General features: G+C 56.9%; 7 protein-coding genes and 1 non-coding gene across 8 annotated transcripts; 3 read left to right on the top strand and 5 right to left on the bottom strand.

Annotated features, from left to right (window-relative positions):
• Positions 1–78: 78 nt before the first annotated feature.
• On the top strand, positions 79–465 carry A1Q1_08237 (uncharacterized protein; the record flags this gene model as incomplete). Its single annotated transcript, XM_014326384.1, has 4 exons — positions 79–93; positions 164–244; positions 291–346; positions 393–465. The coding sequence occupies 4 exons, from the start codon at positions 79–81 to the stop codon at positions 463–465; spliced, it is 225 nt and encodes a 74-aa protein (XP_014181859.1).
• A 756-nt stretch (positions 466–1,221) lies between these two features.
• On the top strand, positions 1,222–1,306 carry A1Q1_t222. The gene has a single exon. It is a non-coding gene; the product is annotated as a tRNA-Gly (tRNA).
• Positions 1,307–2,711: 1,405 nt separating this feature from the next.
• Positions 2,712–4,061, bottom strand: A1Q1_08236 (uncharacterized protein; the record flags this gene model as incomplete). Its single annotated transcript, XM_014326383.1, has 1 exon — positions 2,712–4,061. One exon carries the CDS (start codon positions 4,059–4,061, stop codon positions 2,712–2,714), a length of 1,350 nt encoding a protein of 449 aa, XP_014181858.1.
• Positions 4,062–7,182: 3,121 nt separating this feature from the next.
• Positions 7,183–8,886, bottom strand: A1Q1_08235 (uncharacterized protein; the record flags this gene model as incomplete). Its single annotated transcript, XM_014326382.1, has 1 exon — positions 7,183–8,886. One exon carries the CDS (start codon positions 8,884–8,886, stop codon positions 7,183–7,185), a length of 1,704 nt encoding a protein of 567 aa, XP_014181857.1.
• Positions 8,887–9,094: 208 nt separating this feature from the next.
• Positions 9,095–9,704, bottom strand: A1Q1_08234 (G-X-X-X-Q-X-W domain-containing protein; the record flags this gene model as incomplete). The annotated part of the gene is made up of 3 exons (XM_014326381.1): positions 9,095–9,375; positions 9,418–9,518; positions 9,580–9,704. 3 exons carry the CDS (start codon positions 9,702–9,704, stop codon positions 9,095–9,097), a joined length of 507 nt encoding a protein of 168 aa, XP_014181856.1.
• A 1,350-nt stretch (positions 9,705–11,054) lies between these two features.
• A1Q1_08233 (PDM phosphatase) lies at positions 11,055–12,918 on the top strand (the record flags this gene model as incomplete). The annotated part of the gene is made up of 2 exons (XM_014326380.1): positions 11,055–11,410; positions 11,448–12,918. The coding sequence occupies 2 exons, from the start codon at positions 11,055–11,057 to the stop codon at positions 12,916–12,918; spliced, it is 1,827 nt and encodes a 608-aa protein (XP_014181855.1).
• Positions 12,919–13,570: 652 nt separating this feature from the next.
• Positions 13,571–14,918, bottom strand: A1Q1_08232 (uncharacterized protein; the record flags this gene model as incomplete). Its single annotated transcript, XM_014326379.1, has 3 exons — positions 13,571–14,240; positions 14,406–14,656; positions 14,760–14,918. 3 exons carry the CDS (start codon positions 14,916–14,918, stop codon positions 13,571–13,573), a joined length of 1,080 nt encoding a protein of 359 aa, XP_014181854.1.
• Positions 14,919–17,655: 2,737 nt separating this feature from the next.
• Positions 17,656–19,830, bottom strand: A1Q1_08231 (fork head-like protein XFD-2; the record flags this gene model as incomplete). Its single annotated transcript, XM_014326378.1, has 2 exons — positions 17,656–19,545; positions 19,648–19,830. The coding sequence occupies 2 exons, from the start codon at positions 19,828–19,830 to the stop codon at positions 17,656–17,658; spliced, it is 2,073 nt and encodes a 690-aa protein (XP_014181853.1).
• Positions 19,831–22,059: the final 2,229 nt, after the last annotated feature.

Raw genomic sequence — 22,059 nt, 5'->3', positions numbered from 1 at the left:
GCCACTGGAGGATTTACGCCTCCCGTCCATCCTTTCACCCCTCTCTCAACTTTTCCTCGAACCAAACAACTAGCAACAATGGGTGGTGGTAACGTGCGTATTCCCTCTCTCGTTTTCCCAGCTCTTGAGGGGCTAATACCTTGTGACTCTAGCTGACAATCAGGGAGCTAAGTCTGCTCAGGCGCGTGCCCGCAACGCTGCGAAGGCCGACAAGGGCCCGACCTCGCAGCTCAAGTCGAACGCTGTACGTCTGCTCCTCTGCTCTGCAAACTAACTCTCAGGCCGCGCAGTCGATCATGTGCAGCATCTGTCGCCAGACCTTCCAGGGTACCGCTAAGGCCCCCATGTGAGTATTGCGCCTGCATGGCGAAATGAGCGCTGACTTTTCCAAGGCTCCAGCAGCACGTCGACGGCAAGCACCCCAAGTCGACCTTCGCCGTCTGCTTCCCCTCGTTCGCGGCCTAAGCGCGCTCGTTGGTAACAAGCTAGACTCTAGAAGTACACTATCTCATTTTTCTATGGATCATCGTGTTGTGTTGTCACCTTCCTCGCCCCGGTCTGCGGCCAGCACTCTTCGGGACAATAGAGATGCCTCGACCATTCCACGTGTTTGCCGAGCATGGATGGATGGCTGGAGCCCAGAAACTCAACCAGTATTTGGAGGCAGACAGGAGCCATCCGAGCTAAGTCTCTCCGGAAGGTCGGCACCGTCCCGTAACTCAGCAACCGCTCAGCAGAGTTGCTCCTGAGTTCCTGAGCCTCCTACCCAAGCTCTCTGTCCTGCGTTTCAAAATTCGCTTTCACACTTACTGTCAGGCTGCGCAAGAGTTTCTGCAATCAGACGACGGCCACCAGGCGTGGGGCAAGCTGACTTTGGCGGCTGGGAGATAAATCACAACCCGTACGCTGAGCTGGTGATCACAGTTATCAGACTGCGGGCTCTGCTCTATTTTCGTCGTAGACCCGAGGTTGAATTCTGACGTTGGATCGAACACGAATGGCCTCCAAGCGGCACTCGAACTCGTGTGGTACCAAACAACGCTTCTCTTTGGCGATGGCCCGTGAGCAGGAGCAGAGACTGGAGCAGGAGCAGCCATCTACGAGATTCCACCCAGAAAGGAGCAAGACGAGGAAGCGCAAGATACAATGTAGGGCGTTTCAGAGACACGATCGTTACGCCCGTGCCTGACGGGCTTGTCCCACTTGGCGGAAGAGCGTCTGGGGTTGTTGATCCAGTGGTTAAGATGGCTGCCTTCCATTACATGTGGTAGAGCAGCTTACCGGGGTTCGAATCCCCGACAACTCAGAGCAGAGACGCTGTAACAAGCGTCTAGTCGTTTTGCCATTTCAGTCGGGCAGGGGCATTGACGAAAGTGGACAGTCACGGTTGAACGGCTGCGGCCCGACTGTCGGGCCGAATGCGGTGATATACGCTGTGGTTTGATCTAAGAAGGGGCGGCCGCGATGTGTCCGAACCACGCTGCAGCTTTTACAAAATGTTTCAGAATATTCTCAATTTCGGTGGGGGACCGCCACAGCCGTCCCCCCCTGGGCCAAGTTTCTGCTGCTGCCTCCAAGTATCACCTGAGTCAGTCCAGATCGACTCACTTGGAGTTCCTGTCACTTCGGGAGGTGAACTGGAGGCATCTGCTTGGCACTCCTACGAATCGAAGTACTTCTCGTCAGCGACACAACCCGCAACACATCTAGATATCGACCCCCTTGCAAACCGACCGTAGCTAAATCATCTTTGAGCCTATTTACCTCGGGTCGAGACCTTCTAATGACAGCACAAAAATCGAGAGGTCACTGATCCATCGAAATCTCCGACCGCTGCCGTTATGCGTGATGACGAGATAAACTGGTGACCTGGCGAACCATGACTTTCCGGATCACTTCTCCTGTCACTGCAAGGGGGGGAGAGGCGGACAGGGACATCGTGATAATCTCAAATGGTGTCGTCTGCCTTGTGTTTTGCACCATCGCACAAGCATTCCCGGCGTCTCTTGTGAGTTGGATTTGGGACACCGTACCTAAGGACGGGCTTGCTCATGACGAACGTAGTTGTCCAGACGCAGCAGGGGGTGGCGTGCATCTCGCACGCTTACCCATAATCGTATGAACCATGAGTGCTTCACCCTGGGGTCAGACGATCTTGCGATGACCGACAAGGCTACGTACAATCATGGGGCGGTTGGTGTGGCAGACGGTTGTAATTTGACTTAAATCAGGTCCGCTCAAAAACCCACAACAAAGTGGAACCAGCGATCTAACTCGATCATACTCCCCTTTCTCCATGCTCACACCTTAACTTGCCGGCATCGCACTGATCGGCATACACGCGCATGACCTTGCTCCCCGTACCTTTAACTCAAGGCAGAGCTGTGCTTGAACGCAAGCATAAAACAGCGACACGTTACTGAAGACAAAATAATTGGGGAGATTCGCTCGAAGGCATGAAAATTATCACTTGTGACCCGTCCAGTCCGCCTGTGCTCTGATCCGACCATATCCGTGCACCCAAGAGCAAGTTAGAGTGCTTATAACATAGCAAGAAGTCCCGTAAGGGGGAACCGTGTTCTAAGAGAAGGCTTATATGCAGAACAAAGAGCTCAACCAAGCATCGGAGCGCTTTATTGCAAACTAAAAGTCCATGAGGGTTTGGGTTGTCATCCAATTCGAAGGGGCCTTCAGATCGGCATGGAGATTGCTTAACAGGACATGCCGTTGAGCTGGCCGAGGTTGAGGCCACCAATGAGGTTGGAGAAGGTGGAGGGAACCCAGGTGAGGACACCGTTGGCGACGTTGCATCCAGTGTCCTTGAGGGTGGAGCCGCCGGTGGCACCGGGGACACCCTTGAAGAAGGTGGAGAGGGTGTGGAAGTTGGGGAGACCGATCCACATGCCGAAGAGGCGCCATCCGGGAACAGCGGGCTTGATCACCTCGATGACGGCAGCCCAGGCGAGAAGCTCGGGAACGCTGACGGGGACAGTGCGACGGCCCCAGCCCTTGGGGAAGCGCTCGTGAACGAACCAAGACTCGACCATGTCGACAGTGTACTCGCGGGCGTCACCACGGAGGGCCTGGTAAACGAAACCAGACTCACCGTAGGCGACAAGCATACGCCAGGGGTTGAAGTCGAACTGGGGGTTGTTGTCGTAAGACCACTTCCAGGCGCGGTAACGGGCCTCGGCAAGAGCCTTGAGGGTGACGTGCCCGTTGCCGTGGGTGATGATCTCCTGCTTGAACTGGTTCCAGCGGTCCTGCGAGAGCGACCACTGGTTACCCTGCCAGGCGTCGTCACGAGTGACGGAAGCGTCGCCCTCAAGGATACCGTGGTGAGCAAGACCGTCACCGAGGCCGACCTTGGTGCCGATGGAGAGCTTCATGGTGGTAAGGTCACCCATGAAAGGCCACGAGAGGACGGTGAGAATGGCACCGACGTCAGGGGAGATGGAAAGACCGCGCCAGGTACCGACGAAGAGCTGGACGGGGTTGATGAGACCATCACGGGGGATGTAGCCGTGGTTGGCGAGGGTGTTGAGACCGGGGCAGGGGCCACGCTGGTCGTTGGGGCCGGGGGCCTGCCAGGGGTGGGCCTCGTCCTCACCGATACCCCAGATACCGTAACCGAGACGCTCGGGCTCATCGCAGCCGCAGTCGTTGTTGTTACGGTCAAGGTTGAAGGTGTACTGGATGTCCTCCTCGGTGAGGGAGCTCCAGTCCTTGTTGAAGATGGCACCGCCCTGGGGAACAGAGACGTTACCAACCTCAGCCATACCGTTACGGATTTCGGAGAAGAGGTTGTTCATCTTGCCGGGCTGGATGTTGTTGAGGGTGTTGGCCATGGTGGTAAACTGGGAGACGATGCCCTTGCCGTTGCTGCCACCGAGCATCTTGGTGAAGTCGGACTGGAGGTTGTCGAGACCAAGACCTTGGCCAATGTTCTGGAACATGTCGCCGAGGAAGCCGCGCTCCTCCTCGCGCATCTGCGCGGCCATCCAGGGGAAGGCCTGCACCGAAGCGGCGGCTCCAAGAAGGGTGATAACCTCGACCTTCATTCTACAAAGGAGTGTGGGGGGGGTCGGAAGGTGAAAAGAGAGACTGGTGGGGAACGAGATCGAGAGAGGCAATCCGGGCCGTCTTATATACACCCAGACCTTGCCCGGGCAATCAACAATGTTTGGGACGCGCAGCCAAGACAGAGATGTCGGGTCGACAACAGTTTTCTCTGGGAACACCTGAGGATGCGGGAGAGCCGTAGACCTTCACGTAAGCTTTTCGGAACGGACCATTAGGAGTAGAGATGTTAGTCGGACACGCGCAATTACCTTGCACGCTAGAGGGCCGCAGCGCTCCGTCCCAAGGATCTTCTGTACTGTAGTTGTCAGCTTGTCCCCGCGTGTGGTGGTGCAGCCAAGGAGTATGCACACTGTTTCATCTTCATGTTCTCGGTGAGGCAAACGCCGAGTAACTCTTCAAGAATCTTCAAACGCACTAGCAAACGTTCCGGTCATGTGGAGCTTAACTAGTGAGCATGTTACGCGCCTGAGTCCTCCCGTTGACCCGTCCGCACGCTCATCCGCCTCGCATACGTGACCTGAGCCTGAGACAGAGGGAACTGCCGACTGCCGAGTCTTGTTGGTGCGAACGCTTCGTTTGCCCGCAGGTCGGAATCGCTGGGTAGCAGAGGGCATAGGAAGCTGCGATTGATAGTAGTACATTCATCGTCAGCAACAGCGCTTTAACCTTGTTTAAGGTTGTCCCAAGGGTACGTTTCGCATTTCTCGTAAACCTGTAACGATTCATACTCTTCTTTTCCCTTAGATTCCACCCGTCTGCGCACGTCCGTCCGCCCAGCGAGTCCTGACATCGCGCAGTTTGTCCTGAGCACATGCCTACATCTGGACCCGTACGCCGTCACTCTGACCCGGGATGACAGAGTTCCTCGTTTCCAAGCCTGCAAAACTGAGCTGCGCGGTTTCTTTTAGGCTTCGGATGATCCTGAGTTCGGGCCACAGGCCGTCGCCGCCCATCACCGCCCATCACCGGTCCGGGCGCCATCTGCGGCCTACTGCTCCAGTGGATGGGCTCGTAGAGGTCAGCTTGAAAATAGCCCGACACAGAAACGGGAGCTGGTGAGACAGGCGTATGTACTCTTTTTCCAACAATCCCCGCGTGGTTTTGTCTCGTCATTCGTGCAGCCGTCGTCGTAATGAGCCTCGGCGATTCAGTCCTATAACACTCTTCCGCCCGCAGCTCACTTAACCCTCGATCGTGATAGGATGAAGTATGCTCCGCGATGCCGCTAGGCGACCGCGAGTTATGGAATACCCTGGTCGCGGATTCCGCGAGACCGCGCTAGGCGTCAAGTCGACGAGGCGATTTGTCCCCGAACAAGGGAGGTCTGACCCATCAGCTTCGGTGCTTCTGGAACACACCCACCGGCAGCTCGTCGCAAGAGCCCTTCTGCACGCCGCGGGTGACATCGATGCCCAGACGGAGCATGCGGGGTGGGATGGCCTACCGGGGTGATCTGTCAATTGCATCAGCTTGCGGCACAACAGACGTTAGCGCAGGGTGCGTGTACCGTTGCCCAGATCCTAACAATTCAGCGTAATTGACAGCGTGTCAGGTGGCTTTGGTCACGGCTGCCTGGTTCCCAGGCGCCTCAGTGCAGCCTGCAACACCATCACCTCAGTGGCAGCTGAGTTATTTGACCGTGCTGTTTCGGGCTTTGCCAAGGTCGACTGCCGCGGGCTGGACGCCGGAAGAGCCCATACTTCGGATGGAAGCAAGCGCCGAAAGCTTTGTGAAGCATGCACACCAAAACAATACTAGTCCCTATGGAATTGCGCAGCTGTGAAATTGACGTCCTCTGGTAGTTGTTGCTGTACGTTATGACGCGTCTATGCCTGTCGTGGACGCGTGTTGTACGGCCGTTCCTTGGCGACCCTTAGTCCTTCCGGTTTCCGGTAACCTGGTGCGCCGACTGTCTAATTAGGGTGACCCCATAGGAGGGAGCCTACGACAAGGTGTCGCTGCTTGACGACAACCAGAACCGTCAAAATCCTCTGGGACAGTGCTAACTCGGGCGAATGCATGCTGTGTTGTGTTTTACATCCGGGACGCTCATCATGACCTCGTTACTGTTGTTGAGAGCCTCGGCATCAGTCTGACGCTCATCAGCCAGTTTATGACCGCGTGTCTCTGTCGCCCCGGGACAAGCGGTTCTCGGCGGCCGACTAGACGAACATATCTGCAATGACGTTAATCGTAGGTTCGAGCTCAACTTTGTTACTAGCGATCTCCAACTGTAGCTGAGGCACTTGACGAAGAGATCGACGGCTTGCTCTGTGCGTATAACCTTTGACGTTGGGCAGGCAGACGCCGCAAATATAAACCATGCAATCCTACGCAGCCCTGCGTCAGGCGACATACAATCTGTGAGGCTCCGACTTACTATTTGGGAGGCCGAGCCAAGCGGCTACAAGAATGCGGCAGACTGGAGCCAGTTGTGCGACGCCTTCCCCGAGGCTTTCAGCCGGCCGGGCCGAACCTAAGGCAGGGTTCAGGCGGTGAGGGTTTGGCGGCAACCCCATGGATAGCGCAGATGTGCGACATCGTCGTTGCTGGACATGCCGGGCAGGTGTACATACAGTGTGTACCTGGTTGGCCATATGCTGATGTTGGGCAAGCATTCCTCAGTTCGCCGCTTGCGTTGCTGACGCTTGAGGTGCCGATCTTACGCTGGTTCGGCTAGGTCGTAGGATAGGCCGTAGGATTCTCCCGATTGTGAAACGCAGGGTCATGCCTGATCGCCCATGCTCATCGCGGAGCTTTCAGGCCCTGCAGGGTGATGCCGACCGGGACCAATCCTGCCGGGAGCGGAACGGGCCAAGACTCCCAGGATTAGGGCCGGTCCCACATCTGCGCCATCATAGCCTTCCAGGCCACGACCTCGACGAAGCCTGTTCACATTAGTCACAGACATGCATACACCTGCGAAACTTTAAAACAAAACCCATCCCCATTTCTGTTCGTGTGGATGTGTGCGGCCATCGCTAGCCATCTCTGGTCGTGACTCTCCGCTTTTCAACACTCTATTTTGAAGGCCCACATAGGGCACGGATGACTTAACGCTGACCGGTGATCATCACCAGCCGACGGCTTCTTTCCGTATCAGTCCTCATCTTCATCGCCATTGCTCTCGCCCCCGTCGCTCTCATCCTCGTCGCCCTCGCCTCCATCATCCGAAGCGCTGACGTCGTCACTGGCCGGATAATAATCTGCAATGAGCGAAGACACTGACATTGACTTACAAGCTGGGGTCTGGATTCGGAAGGAGATCAGGCTGGCTGCGTCCTTGAACTCAGACTGGCCCGGCTGGCCCCGGAGTTGAATGCTGTCTTTGGTGGTGCCTCTCGAGATCCATTGCACATCCCCTCTGCCTTCGCTGGTTCGTTGGATAAGAGCCCTTGGAATGAATTTCTCCACGGTCGTGTTATCCAGTCCTGTGAGGACGCGCTTGACAAGGTACGCCGTACCGGCATCCGCAGGTGGCGTTGTCGTACCGGACGGTTCCGTCAACGTAGATCTAGACAGCGCTAGAGTTTTCAAGGACGGATAAGCCGCGACAATGGCCAGCAATCGATCAGGCGATACGACTATGCGGCCCAGGTCGAGTTGCTTGAGTTCAAACGTCGGTGCTGGGGTATATTTGGCGATCACATCCGATGACGGCGGCTCCTTCGCCAGCCATTGAAGAAAGCCGATCCACCCTTTATCCTCAGTGCCATCATACTCAGACAATGCCATGTCGATGTTAAGGCGAAGCCATTCGACGTTGGGGGTATTCTGCAACAGGTAGCAGAGGTTGGGTAGACCCACGAATTTCAAGTCCTCCCAATTGGCCATGATATCCAGGTGCAGCTTTGTCAAGCCCGACAGAAGCGAGGACAGATTGGGAGCCATAGGTTTGGCTATCGAGAGCGAGCTGTCGTGAAGACAACCGTTCCGCTTGGATATAACCTCCAGGCTCTTGATTCGAGCGTTGGCGGCGGCTGCTCCGAGGAGGATGTTCTGATAGATGCAGGTCGCCCATTCAAGGTTGCCAAACCCTACAGTGCCCGCCTTTCGGAGTTCGGCGACGCCGTACGATCTCCACTGGGCGAACTGTCCATCCCGGAATCTTGTAGCCGAGTTGAAGTCTCGAATGTCGAGGGTTTCCAGGCGACTCAGTCCGGCGATCGCGTCCTCAAACTTGGAGGCGCAGCCTATGTGGCCGAAAAGTTTCTGCTCGTCGGCCGTCGCGCGATACTTTCGCTTGTCGTCGATAGTGATACTCCCATCCCACTTCGAGTTGAACAGCTGGTCGGTTCCGATGACCACATGGCTGAGGTAGTCACTGAAGCGGGAGTTCGAAATGTCCTTGAGCGCTTGCAGGGATGCCGATGTCATCATGAACTGTTTCTTGCGGAAAAACTCGTATGCGAACTCGTTGAGCAGCTTGTGATCGACCAGTTTGCAAGTCGATCGAAGTGCGCAGAAGTCGGTCGTGGATAGCGGTCTAGCTATCCTGGAAAGGAGCTCTGTCGGAAGCCTGGCGAAGCTGGATGCCAGCTGTCGATCTGCGTCGGATGTCATTTCGGAGGGCAATGCGGATGAAGAGGAAGGAAGGACGTGATTGTGAGGAAGCGCGCAGGCGCGTTTGGGTGTGTGGGGGAAGGCTGACTGGCAGTGACTGGACTGGTCCGGTTGACTCAATGCGTCGGATAAGGGAGCGGCTGTGCCAGGCGCGCCAGGCATCGCGCACACTTGCAGGGCTTGCAACACGTCCATTCGGTCAGTGTGGAGTCCCGCTCTCTTGGCGTGCCTGGTTCGCATGGTTGCCCGTTTTCGGGTGCGGTGCCTGAGTGGCGAATTCCACGCTTCAGAAGTCGCACTGGGCTTCTCTTATCATCCAACGCTCCACTCTGCCTCAGAAAGATAAAGGGACAGGCAGTCGTTCAGTGTTCATTGTCCTGATCAAGCTCACTATGTTACTATGGCTGCTACGGATCACCAATTTGTCGCCTTCTTTTACGAGTTGCCTTTACTTGTTCTGAGAGTAGCGGAGAGAGCGACGCTGGACGGTGGGGTCCGACGTCCAGATCTGGTTGGTGTTGCCAGGGGTGCACTCCCAAGTCTGCATGACGTTGGCGTTCGTCTTCTTACCTTGATAGTCAGTGTCGACGCGAAAGAAACACGCACCGTCGGTAAGGTCGAGACAGAGGCCTCGGTTAGTGAGCGCAACACGGTTGTCACCAGTGTAGAACCACTGTTGGGCTGGAAGGTTGTCGTAGCACTGCCAGATCTTCATCTTCACGCCGTTACCTGGAGCTACAGAGTCAGCGCATCTTCCTCGACATGACATACTGGAACCGGCGTCAAGACAATAATTGGTGCCAGCGACCTGCACCTTGCCATTGCCACGGTTTAGCACCCAGTTCTGGGCACCAGTGCCGTTGCAGTCGTAGCTTTCGTCAGTACCATAAGGGAGTAGAGACTAACATTTGAACAGGCGTGCCGTTCGCAAACTGGGCGCCTCGGACGTCTAAGCACTTGGACGTGTCGCCGTTGGGGTGAAGTGTGGTGCCCTTGGGTGCGCACTGCGCCGATACAAGACCGGCAAAGATGAGATAGGGGATGAACTTGGTGAACATTGTGTATCAATGTACTGCTATGAAAGACATGGAGACGAGAACAGCAGCCCACGTCCCCCCTTATATCGCTGGCAACGGCCGGTATACGCTCGTGTATTCGCGGATCCGGCAGCATCTGAACCATCACGGTCTTCAGTACATACTGCCCATTCGAGATCTTCGGCAGCACAGGTCAGGTTGAAAAGGGCAGATATCCGCCTCTTCGCCTGCCGACGACTCTTCACAGCGAGAGCCCAGGAGGTCAATGAATGAGGTGCACTCGCTGGGCATTGAGCCTTGGCCAATTTATGAGACAACTTCGGATCAGACGTGTTCTGCACTGCCACAAGACTGCGTCATTTGGGAGGGGGCCGGAAAACAGGAACATGGAATTTCACAGAACACACATCATCAAGCGCCGCTAGATGGCCGCGGGCTCTGCATTCCGGATCGGTGGTATGCTGTCGCTGAGCTTCCGAGAGATAGGAAGCTGAACTTTCATGCCGCAGATCGAGGTAATAAGGTGGTAGAGGACACTGGCGAGTACCGTCCGTCAAAGCGCCAGCGAAGGATCTGAGGAATGTACCACAAACCTGTGCGATGCGGGCGGATCCGACAGTCCGTCTAGAGCCGGAATCAGTCTCGTACGTGCAGAACATGTCCACGGATGCAGTCCTGCTCCCACCTCCCACCCAACCGTACTTCGCTCACTGGCGAGACCCCGTGATAATCGTCTCATCCATCCTACATCCGTTGCAACACAATAATACCACTGAACTGTATATTGCGATGACAAGCGACGGCGGCCGGAACTATTATCGGCAGCGAGTGTCGAGTTACGTAATTGCACCAGAAGTCTGTTAGGTGACGTTGGTCTCCATCATTGTTACACCTCAGAGTCCCTTCTCTCGACCAAGTCACCTTTGCCGCAACACACACGGCGGCGTTGCAGGCGCGCGTGGGGTGCACGCTTGCTGGACACCCGGTACTCGAATGAGATGTCCTGGGATGGTCATTAAACTTGACTAACCTCAAAATAGCTCAGATCCATTGTCATCCACGCACGTGTGACCAGTTGCTGCCAATCCGCGGCTGGCCATTCCATTCCACGGTACGTCTGCTCATCGGTCGCGGATGCTAAGAGGTTGAACAGTGGTTCACCTGAAAACGTGCTCAACAGTCAAGCTGATGGAGCATCTGGGTCACCACAAAGTAACCGTCCATCATTCATGTCGCCGGTGAACTGATGTGCATCGCACGTGAAAGGGAGGAAAGCACCCTAGCCTAAGTGAGGAGGACTGGGTCGACTGACGTGATATAAGAGGAGACGGTCCGCCGCAGCATTGATCTCCAGCACTGACGCTCTGCACAATGATTAATGCGTTCGCCTTGAGCTTACTGGCGGCGCTCGCCTCCGCGGCACCCCCCTCGAACAAACGCGACGTCGACACTGCCTACCCATACAACGGCCCAGAGATACCCATTGGTGACCTTGTCGATCACTCAGTAAAGGGGAACGGCACGGGTTATAGACGACTCCGCGAACCGCCAGCCGTTAGGCCCCATGGCGAGGTCACCAACAACATCAACGTCATCTCGACCGCCTTCTGGCCGGGTGGGATGAACATCCACTTCCAGACACCCTTCGGCATCGGGGATGACCCTCGCGTCTTCTATGGCGAGTCCAAGGACAAGCTGAAGCGCGTCGCCAAAGGCAGCACCCACACGTGAGGGCGGTCACAGGGGCGCTCGCTGACGCCTCAGTTACGATCGAACCCCGCCCTGCTCTCTCGCTGAGGTTACGCAGTGCTCGCAGTACTTTCATGAAGTTCCGATCACGCATCTCAAACCTGGCAAGACCTATTATTACCAGATCCCTGGTGGCAATGGAACTGAGCCCTCTGAAGTTCTGAGCTTCAAAACTGCTCCTGCTGCGGGAACGCCCGGCGAGTTCAGCGTTGGTGTCGTTTGTGACATGGGCTATACCAACGCGAGGGACACCCACCTCCGCCTGGTCGACGGCGTCGCCGACGGCATGTCGTTTGTCTGGCACGGAGGAGACATCTCTTACGCCGACCAGTGGTTTGCCGGCATCACTCCTTGCGTGCTCGAAGGTCCCAAGGCGTGGGACCTGTGCTACAACGGCTCTCACTCGACTCTTCCCGGTGGCAAGATTGACAGTGACGAGTACTATATCCCCGTTCCAGAAGGCGAGATTCCCAGTCAGGGCGGCCCAAACGGAGGTGACATCTCCACGATGTACGAGACGAACTGGGACCTCTGGTCACAGTTCATGAACCCGATCACGAAGCACATTCCCTACATGGTAGCCCCAGGAAACCACGAGGCGACTTGCGCCGAGTTTGACGGCCCCAACAACGAGGTCACGGCTATCCTCGAGGACAATCTCGAGCCGGGTTCGCACGCCGACAAGTCCAAGCTAAACTACTATTCGTGCCCGCCTTCGCAGCGCAACTACACCGCGTACCAACACCGCTTCCACATGCCGGGAAATGCTGAGCTGAACCGTCCCGGAGGCCAGGACAACTTCTGGTACAGCCACACCTACGGTCTCGCCCATTTCGTGACTCTCTCGACTGAGACAGACTACTTCCGCTCGCCATCGTGGCCATTCATCGCCGACATGAAGGGCAAAGAGGGCCACCCTCTTCGCAACGAGACGTACTTGACCGATGCGGGACCCTTCGGCCACATCAACGGCTCGTACATGGACAACGCAAACTATGAGCAGATTCAGTGGCTTCGCAATGACCTTGCAAAAGTCGATCGCAAGAAGACCCCGTGGATCTTTGTCCTCTCCCACCGCCCCATGTACTCGACCGAGGTATCCAAATATCAAGTCAACGTCCGGAATGCTTTCGAGGATATCCTCCTCGAATACGGCGTTGATGTCTACATTGGCGGTCACATCCACTGGTATGAGCGCATGTACCCCCTCGGCAGGAACGGCACGATCTACATGAACAACGTTATTGGGAACAACACATACAAGACTTGCAAGGACAGCCTCATCCACCTTGTCAACGGTCAGGCCGGTATGGTGGAAAGCCACTCGACCCACAAGGGCGAATGGGCCAACTTTACTGCTGTCCTCGATCAGGAGAACTGGGGCTTGGGCAAGATTAACGTCAAGAACGAGACCCACACGCTGTGGGAGTTTGTCAAGGCTAAGGATGGGCAGCTCGGGGACCATCTCTGGATTGTGAAGGAGTAAGGTTATAGCTAGACATAAGTTAGTGCACTCTCCGCAAGTAGCCTTGCTGTTGCATCTCTCAGGCTGACCCGAGGCGGTGGCCCTGTCGCCTCTTTGTGTTTGGCTTTGTGTATTGGCGAGATAAGGCCCACTCCTTGCCTGGGCTGCGAACCGTTAAGTGAACAGCTCTGGGTACGGTGCACCTGCGGAGAACCTCTTCTTGTCGCGAAGCGTGAGCCGGAGTCGACGGCAATCATCGATGTGCCACCTTTCGCTCCACGAGACGGAGGTGTTCGGGGACCCGGTGCATGATGCGCGCATGACGGTCGCGGTAGGGTCATCTGCTGTGAGTGGGTCACAACAGTCGATTGGAGGACTTTGCGGTCGTGGAATGGATGTCTGAATGAGACAGGTCAATAGCAGACTGGCAGCACTCGCGAAGCTCGAAGAGCCCCATCAACCTTGCAAGGTGCGAGGCCGTGACCTTCTCGGACAGCCGGTCAGGTACTCGTGCATAACTGCTCGGGTCTGCACATGAGCTGCATAGACACTTCTGACTCATATAAAACCTAGCTACTTCTCGTCACCTTCGTTATCCTTCCTTGATGATCACAAAATTCCCCAAAAAGAAACCAAACCTGAGCGGTATGTTCGCGACGTCGGTGTGAGTCTTTTACTTGAAGAGGTCAAGGACGACACGGCCAGGGAGCTGGCCGGAGACCATGCGGTCGTAGACCGACTGGAGGTTGTCGAAGGGCTCAACCTTGATGGGGCACTTGACGTGGCCAGCGGCGGCGATCTCGAGGGCCTCGTTGGCGTCCTTGCGGTTGCCGACGTAAGACGAGGTGAGGGTCTTGTTGGTGGCAACGGTCCAGAAGACATCGGCCTTGACGTAGGCGCCCTCCTTGGGGAGACCGACAGCGACGACGGTGCCAGAGGGGCGGATGTACTCCATGGCGATCAGGTAAGCCTCAGGCATGGGCGAGGCAATGATGGCAGCCTGGGGGCCGAGGCCGTCGGGGGTGGCAGCCTTGACAGCGGAGACGATGTCCTTGGTCTCCTTAAAGTCGACCCAGGCGGAGGCGCCGAGCTTCTCGCAAAGCGCCTTCTTCTCAGCACCGGTGTCGATGGCAATGGTAGAGAGACCCATGTACTTAGCGTACTGGAGGGCGAGCGAACCGAGACCACCGCCGGCACCGGGAATGGCGACCCACTGACCGGCCTTGACATTGGCGCGCTTGAGAGCCTTGTAGACAGTGACACCAGCGCAGAGGATGGGGGCAGCCTCCTCGAGGGAGATGTTGTCGGGGATCTTAGTGAGCTGCGAGGTGTAGGCAGGGCAGCTGTGAAATGTCAGTATCAGATGACTGGAAGGAGGGAGCGGAAAGAGGGGATCTAGCCGACAGAGGCGTTGGAATGTGAAACAGCGCCTCGTGTGGCTTATCTCGGGTGACCCTGCCAATGATGGCATAGATCGGCAACCCTGAGAGCGTGGAAGAAACACTTACTACTGCATGAAAGAGCCGTCGGCGTTGATGCCAGAGCACTTGGCCTCGGCGCAGAGAGGCTCGTCACCGGAGATGCAGTAGTCGCACTGGTTGCACGAGTGGGCAATCCACTTGATACCGACGCGGTCGCCGACCTTGAGCTTGGAGATGGGGTCGTTGATGGCGACGATGATACCAGCACCCTCGTGGCCGGCAATGCTGGGGCGATTGGGCTTGAGGGGCCACTCGTCCTTGATGACGTGAAGGTCAGTCTAGTTGTCAGCAACACTTCGAATCCATTGCCTCCAACAGGGCCGGAGACTAAAGGGCTAATTTGGGAAATCGGCCTGGAAAGGGCCAAAGATCAACACTTACGTGGCAGACACCAGAGTAGAGGACCTTGACGAGAGCACGTCCGGGCTCAAGCTCGTCGGGCTGAGTGACGGGGATCTCGCGGATCTCGAAGCCAGAGGCGTCGTCAGAGACGGCAGCGCGCTGGGTCTTGGGGATCTCCTCCTGGCCGGCAACGGTCATTGTGCTTATCTGGTGGTTGGTGTAGGGGGGTTGGGTGTGAAGAGGGGCGAGAGTAGTTGGGAGAGAGGAAGAGCTGAGCTGATGGGGAAGAGATTGGGCTTTACGGAGCGCCTCATTTATACCTTTCGACAGATCACCTCCGGCGACGACGTCCTTCTGTAGATGGTCGTCTAACCCGTGTACAGCTTCAGCCGCCTGATACCGACGGCCCCGACAGGCATGTGAAGGGCGATTCAGCCGTGCCTTTCCCCCACTATCTTTGTGTCCTTGCAAGGTCTCTCCGGATCGGGGGTAGGACGCTTGAGAAGAGAGTATTGATGGTGGCTGTGATGGGGCGAGATCACCCGAGCGGGGGCCAACTCTGGGGTCCCGTATAGAGCAAGAGGGGCAAGACGGGCTGGATATGCAGGTTCCTGGGTCTGTTCTCCTGTGTCAGTGCCTCGAGCTAGAGCCCGTTGCCGGTCAGAGTGCGGCAGCGGTGGAAGAGTGGGAGGGGGGCGTGTAACGAGGGCGAGGAGGGCGCGAGAGCGCCTTTCGGATGTCGGGCTTGAGAGGCATGAGAGCGATCTCAATGCCCGACAGCGTTGCGATCAGTGGCCAGGCACCCTTCCTCGTGAAAGCTCAAGCCGCACATCCCTGACTCCTGAGCGGCTTGGCTCAACAAGGATCCCCCTGAAGGCCGCTCATGAGCACAGCAGACAACTCATCGTGTGCGGTCGGTAATGCAGCGAACCGGCGTTCCCCAAGACTTGGGCACAGTAGACCATGCGGGGACAAAAGAGAGGTGCCTGAAAGCGAGTGAAAGGTTATTCGAAAATTATGAAACCCGTGCCAGTCCGTTGCCGGCGGTAACATCACCCCCCCTCCCCTAGTGCCGCTGTGCCGTTGCCGCATCGCTAAACGAGCTCTGGTATTCTAGGATTCGTCCTCCGCCGGTCCGGCGGCCGCAGACCCGACAGCGAGGTCGATCGACGTGTGCATCGGGTCCGTACAGTGTCCGCAGCACTGTGCGTTGGGGTGAACATCTGCCTGCTATCGATGCGAGTCACCTGACCTGGTATTTCCAGGTTGGTTTCCCCCCCTCGGCAACTTGGAGTGGGGGAGGTCGATGGTTTATTTTGCCGAGCACGGGTGGTGCGCCGTGGCATCTGGGCTGCGCCCAAAACCCAAGCCGCCGGATCGCAGGAGCAGGAATCGAGGAATCACGACCTTGACCAGGATCGGCCACGCAACGTGAACCCGGGGGAGGCACCACTAACGACGCGGTAAACTGACCTCCCAGCACGCACCCAGTTCATGTCAGATTGACCACTGCAGTGCACAGAGATCAGGTAGGCTGCTGGGGGCATGGACGGGCCCGATGCACAGCATAGCACGCCCTCTGTCCTACCCTGTCCACCTCCTCAGGGTGGGCAGTTCTGAACGGCCCGGCATCGGACATTTAGCATTGGTTTCCCAAGCTCTTGAGCCGATCGCTAGCCCAGGATGGCTTGCGATTTGAGCTGCCACATTCTTGGGGGCGCGCACGGGAAGCTCGTTAACGCAGAGATCGCATCTGAGCTCGGACAGGCGTTGCAGCACGCTTTGGTCCATGGGGAGCGTAGGAAGGACCAACCACAGACACACTGGAACTATAGTCATTCTTTCGTATTCTGTCGGCGTTGCGCCAAGCCGTTGCTTCCTTCCATTGCTTCGTAAGCTGTATCTCGTATTTAGGAGGACGAGGATGGCCATGAGATGTGAGCATTACACCAGTACTTCGTCCATCTGAGAATGCGGTGTCTGGGCCGCCTGCCCTAGTCTGTTTTAGGTTGCAAGTAACCGAGGTCGTCCTTTGCAGTTCACATCCCATGAGTCGCGCGGAATGCTTTGCAGTTTGGGAGACTAGTCAACAGTGGGCCAGATCCGCCCCTCCCCTTGTCCCCCGTATCGTGGCACAGAGATCAACGATGGAGGTCGTGTGTCGCGAGTCAGCTGACCGACCTCTGTCAACGGCGATCGGCCCATCCGCTTCGCCCTGTGCGGGATCTCCGAAGGCCAACGCGAAGTCGGACGTTGTCAGTCAGACGACGTAGGGCCTCGGATGTCATGCGTTGCCCACATCGGTTACTAATAGCTACATCCACCCTTTCCCCTTCGCTTATCCCTCGGTCCCTCGGTCCGCCCCTGATCTCTTCAGCGTGTCGCTTTGGGCATCGAAGCTCAGTCCGAATGCCGCCGGCGACTCTTCCAGGACAGCATGCGATTCGTCGCTCTACCTCCGAGGACGTATTCGGATGTCAACAGGGCCGTCTTGGCCAGCGGCAATGGCACGGCCGCACCCTGAATTAATCAGCTAGCTTAGGCATGCCACCCCCCCGCATTCGACTCGAGCGAATTCCATTGCATCGTTCATGGTGGAGGCGTTTCCATACGGTAAACTGTACGTTTTCACTCTTGACTGCTACGATATCTGGAAGGAGTTGACTACTTAGTTTACAAGCCGGGAAGGGGCGGGATGGACAGTGTGGATGACAGGTTGGTGAGGGGTTCGCGCACTAAAGGTACGAAGTTATACAACAGGACGATGCTGATTCTAGGTGCTAGGTAGCGACAGATGGATTACGTGCCGCGAATACGTGTGTGATGCGCGGGCTTGACTTTAGCTCTCGAAGCTATTGCCAGATTGCAAGTGACTAACTCTTGCGCCGGAACGCGGGCCAGGGTTCCTTGCCCGTTCCTTTGAGGCTCGGATACGCTACGCAGCGACTTTACGACGCTTTGCAACAGGGGAATCGCCGCAATCACTCAGAGAGTAATGCGTTGGACTAGTCGGTGGGACGTCTGTACGAGGAGTACGAGTGGGGGACTCGGCCGCGTTCATCCGCTCCAAAACTCCACTGATCTCCCACATCGGCGTGGACAGCAACGCGGAAGCCGAAGGAGGCGCGCGAGCAGGGCTGCCATAGGATAGCGGAGTCTTGTGGATAAGACCTGGTGTCCTGTAGCCGCCTAAGCGGGGAGTGCGGTCTGCAGCGGCCGAGGATCGCGTGACGGGAGTCTTCGGGTGCGCGCGCTCCACATGGGGGGCGAGGGAGAGTGTGAGGCCTTCATCCTCACGATCCCTGTCACGTTTTGTGGGCATAGGCTTGAGATCGAATGCCGCATCGAGCTGCTTGATGGGAGGCGAAGAAGCCAAGCTGCCCCTCGCCATGTCGTCCTGTGTCCAGGCTTGTTGCAACGAACTCGGGTGATGAGACGATCGAGTGATGGTAGGAGGTAGAGGCGAGGATGTAGGCGAGGACGAAGTCTGCACGAGGGCCGGGGTTTTCATGGCGCTGGACGTGAAGTGACGGGAGCTCGAAGGGAGGTTTGAGCTCTGTGGCCGTTCACGGGCAGGGGTGAGGAACATGTCATCGTCGTCGTGCAAAAACGAAGAAGTCATTGGTTGCTGCTCCATGATTGGTGATAAGGGTTCAGCCTGGGAAAGTCTCACTCGTTTCGGACCACTGCTAAAGACGTTTTCGTCGTCATCCCTGTCAGAGCTCGCAGTCCTCGCACTCGCGATCGTAAATCGAGGAGGGGGCAGCGGCGCCGGGGGGCCAAGTTCAACACCACGTTGCTTTCGCGGGGCGACGGGCACAAAATCGCTGTCGTCCTCGAAGTCGAGTGATTGACGATCAGCGGAGCGAGGTGGAGACGAGGGGAGCAGCGCAGCGGCCATCCTCGCCTGCGGTTGCTGAGCAAGCGACACTTGCGATTGCTGGGCAAACGCCATCTGCGGCACTGGAGGCGGAGGCGGCAACGGCAAAGCGGCGGATGCCAATTCACTTTTCAGTGCCTTGGCGCGGCCCTTCTTGCCCTTATGCTTCGGCACGTACACACGGCCTTCGGCGGCGGCCTTCTCTCGATTACGTTTCTCTGTCGCCTGCTCGTGCAACGTTTGCCGGCAGACTGCGTGGTGTGGGTGAGACACCGGGAAAGTTTTGATGAACTTGTCTTCGGAGGGCCAATGAATCTTTTCATCGTCGTCAATCACCCAGATACCGCCTTTGCCAGGCGGATGCTTCTCCGTGCGAGGTATAGTGACGAAGATTTTGTGGATTGAAAGATTGTGACGGACAGAATTACGCCACTGGTCGACCGTCTTGAAGTATGGGTACGCCGTTTCCACATATCTGTAGATGTGTTCCAGCGATAGCCCGCCCGCGGAGGATTTGAGAATAGCTTGGCCAATGATGCACGCAAAAGACTGGGACGGACGCTCCGTCGACCTAGGACCGGGAGGAATGCCCTCCACGCCTGGATCCTCAGCAACCTTGGTGAACTTGGCGCTCGTCCGACCTCCAGCTCCGGGCTTGGCCAGGGTGCGCGGCGGCCGGTTCACAGTCAGCTGGATCTTACGAGCTCCGAGAGCTCGAGGTTCGCCCTGCTGGGCAGAGTCGAACGTAGGAATGCGGTCTCGTACGCGCTTCGTCGGAGAATCGTTATCTTCATCATCACTTGTGTCGGCGATCATCTTGCGTCGTGGTCGCTCTGCGGAGCTACTGTCGTCGACAGAGCTGCTGGCAGAGGATGGCATTATCGACGGCTTGTGAGGGCCGTGAGTCGGTGTGGACTCGCCATTTGGGGTCGCGAAGGGTTGGAGCTGCGTCGGAGCAGGTCCTAAGGCTCGTGCCGGCGATATGCCTTGGGGAAGTTCAGAGAACGATCCCTGCGGTCAATCAACGCGATCATTTCTGGAGCTCACCTCGTGTAAAGCGTAGTCAAAGCCGTTTGGCGTGTTCAGCAGCATCGTTGATCCTGTATTGCTGGTGAATACATCCCCAGCAACCATAGGCGCGCTATGTAACTGGGAAGGCTGCTGAAGGGAGAGATAATTTACACCCGCGTAGCTCTGGCCAGCGGGAAGCTGAGGGATGTCTGGCGCCATGGTGGATTGCGCTGGTTGGGTGGGATGACCGTTGAGGTCAGGTGAGACCATGATCTTCTCGAAGAGATTCAGAAAGAGCTAAAGCAGAACTCTTGTGACGTGTCAGCGCGTATCAAGCCTGCTACGTACATAGGAGGAGATCTGCGCTTGCGAGGTATAGTTGATGTTGGTCAATGGGGCTGACTTGGCGGAGTCGAAAAAGGTGTGGGAAAGATGGAAAGCGACCAGGCGGCCGAGCACTGCGGACGGAAGACAGTCGCGTAAAAAACTTGCGCGCGAGGCTGCGGGTTGCGCGGTTGATGGACTCGAATAATGCGAACCGCCACTTCCGCAAGTTAAGTCTTCGATGTTAGAAGAGATGAGACTTGGTATGGACAAGGATCAGTCGGCAGTGGCGACTCGGTCGCGCCGGATGGTCGCGCGGGCGGGCGGCGTGTCGACTGTGACGCGTTGGTCCGGAGGGGCGGTGGTGCAACGCAAAGAGGGAGGAACGCAGAGCAATGAAGGGGAGCAGCGGATGGGAGAGGAGAGAGTGAGTGACGGGTAGAGGTAGTTGAAGAGAGAGAGTAATGTACGAGATGTCTGTCGCGCAATAATGATGGATGTGGAGATGATGAGAGAAAGATCAGACGCGTAGTTCGTGGGATGGTACGGGGCTGGATGCATGGCATACAGGCTTGGGCAGGCCAGGAGCAGGAGACAGGTGGTGGGTCAGGTGGCTGCTGGATCCTGGTAGGCTGGTAGGCTGGGTGGGTGCACGCTGACCCCGCCCTCGCCTGTCTCTGATGCTTTCAGAATTCAGGGCTCGACGCGTTTCTGCTTCCGCTTCGAGCAACGCAAGGGGCAAGACCCCAATGACGAAACAGTTCTCCGCCAGCCCCGTGCCCCCGATTCGCGAATGGTTTTTATTTCTCAGCTCCACACGATCCACACACTATCCACCCTGGCCTCGTCCACCACCGCCCCCCTGCGCCCCCCCTGCGGGCCCTGCGCTCAGCCCGCACGCAGTCTTCAGCTTGACCGTCTTTCCTACCCACTTTTCCCACTCTTCCCATCATGCAACCAATATACCCTGGTATGCATCGTGATGCCTTGTGTGACGTCCGATACTTGCCGGGCATCCTTGCATGCACTCATGCTTTCTTGCTCGTTCCTCACGAAGCCCCCCTTCTTGCAAGAGCAGGTCAGCGACGCAACTTGCGCCGATCTCCCACGGCGTCGATTGCTGGCGTTTGTGATCTGAGATCGTTCCCTGACTGCTGACTGCGTTGGCAGGCCATGACTGTGGGCCCAACGGCCAACCAACGGCCAACAACCCAACGACCAACGACACAACGACAGGTGCCTGCTCAATGACAATGGGCTCAATTGAATACCAAAGTATTCAAGTCCTTCGCTAGTTCCAATTCACATTCCAGTCAATACTAACGCGCCCACCCTGCGCCCCCATAGCGACACATTGACGGCTGGGCTAGCTGGGCTGCAGGCCGACCATCACGGCCAGAGTACCTAGTACCAGCTTGACAGATAATCGCGTCTCGCTTCCTGCATGCATCTGAAGCCGGGCGACCGCTCATCGGATGGCAAGCTCATTGCCTTTTCAGGATGTGTTTTCTACGCTCACGTACCACCCCTCTTCGCGGTTATGCCAATATAGTCATGTGCAGTGCTGGTAGGGGTAAGCCATGCTAAGGTTCACGATAAACAGTCAACACAGGATCGACGCGTCTGCAATTCTCGCCCACGCTGACGACGGCAGTTCTCACCGCACTACGCCTACGTGAGAACGCACGCAAAGGAGAGGCTCTGGTTGCTCTGGAGATGAGACCGCAACGTCAGGTCAAGTTTTGGCCACAGTATGCACGCGTCATGATTACCAGTCTCCACGATTGGAGCGGCTGTCGAGGCCGGTGGGACGGAAGATACCATCTGTGCTTACGTATTATGCCGACACGTGCTCCGGTGCCTGAACCCCCCATTTCCTGCTCTCGCGAATAGAGCACCGCTGAAGGAGAGAATATGATCTGGTTCCTACCTGTTACAACAAATGTGCGGTTTGACGCTCACGATAGCGTCTTCCACTTTATCGCAACCCGAACCCGAAGCAAGATTCAGACTACTATCCGAGCAGCGCTCTGCTGACACGGCACGCGGACCAGACGCGCAGGGGGAGTATGTCCGATGTGTGGCCATCGGCAAGTCGACAACTACCGTGACACTGAGTTGCGG

The sequence above is a fragment of the Trichosporon asahii genome, assembly GCF_000293215.1.
Source record: "Trichosporon asahii var. asahii CBS 2479 unplaced genomic scaffold scaffold00018, whole genome shotgun sequence".
Taxonomy (NCBI): domain Eukaryota; kingdom Fungi; phylum Basidiomycota; class Tremellomycetes; order Trichosporonales; family Trichosporonaceae; genus Trichosporon; species Trichosporon asahii.
This window is presented reverse-complemented; position numbering and strand designations above follow the sequence as displayed.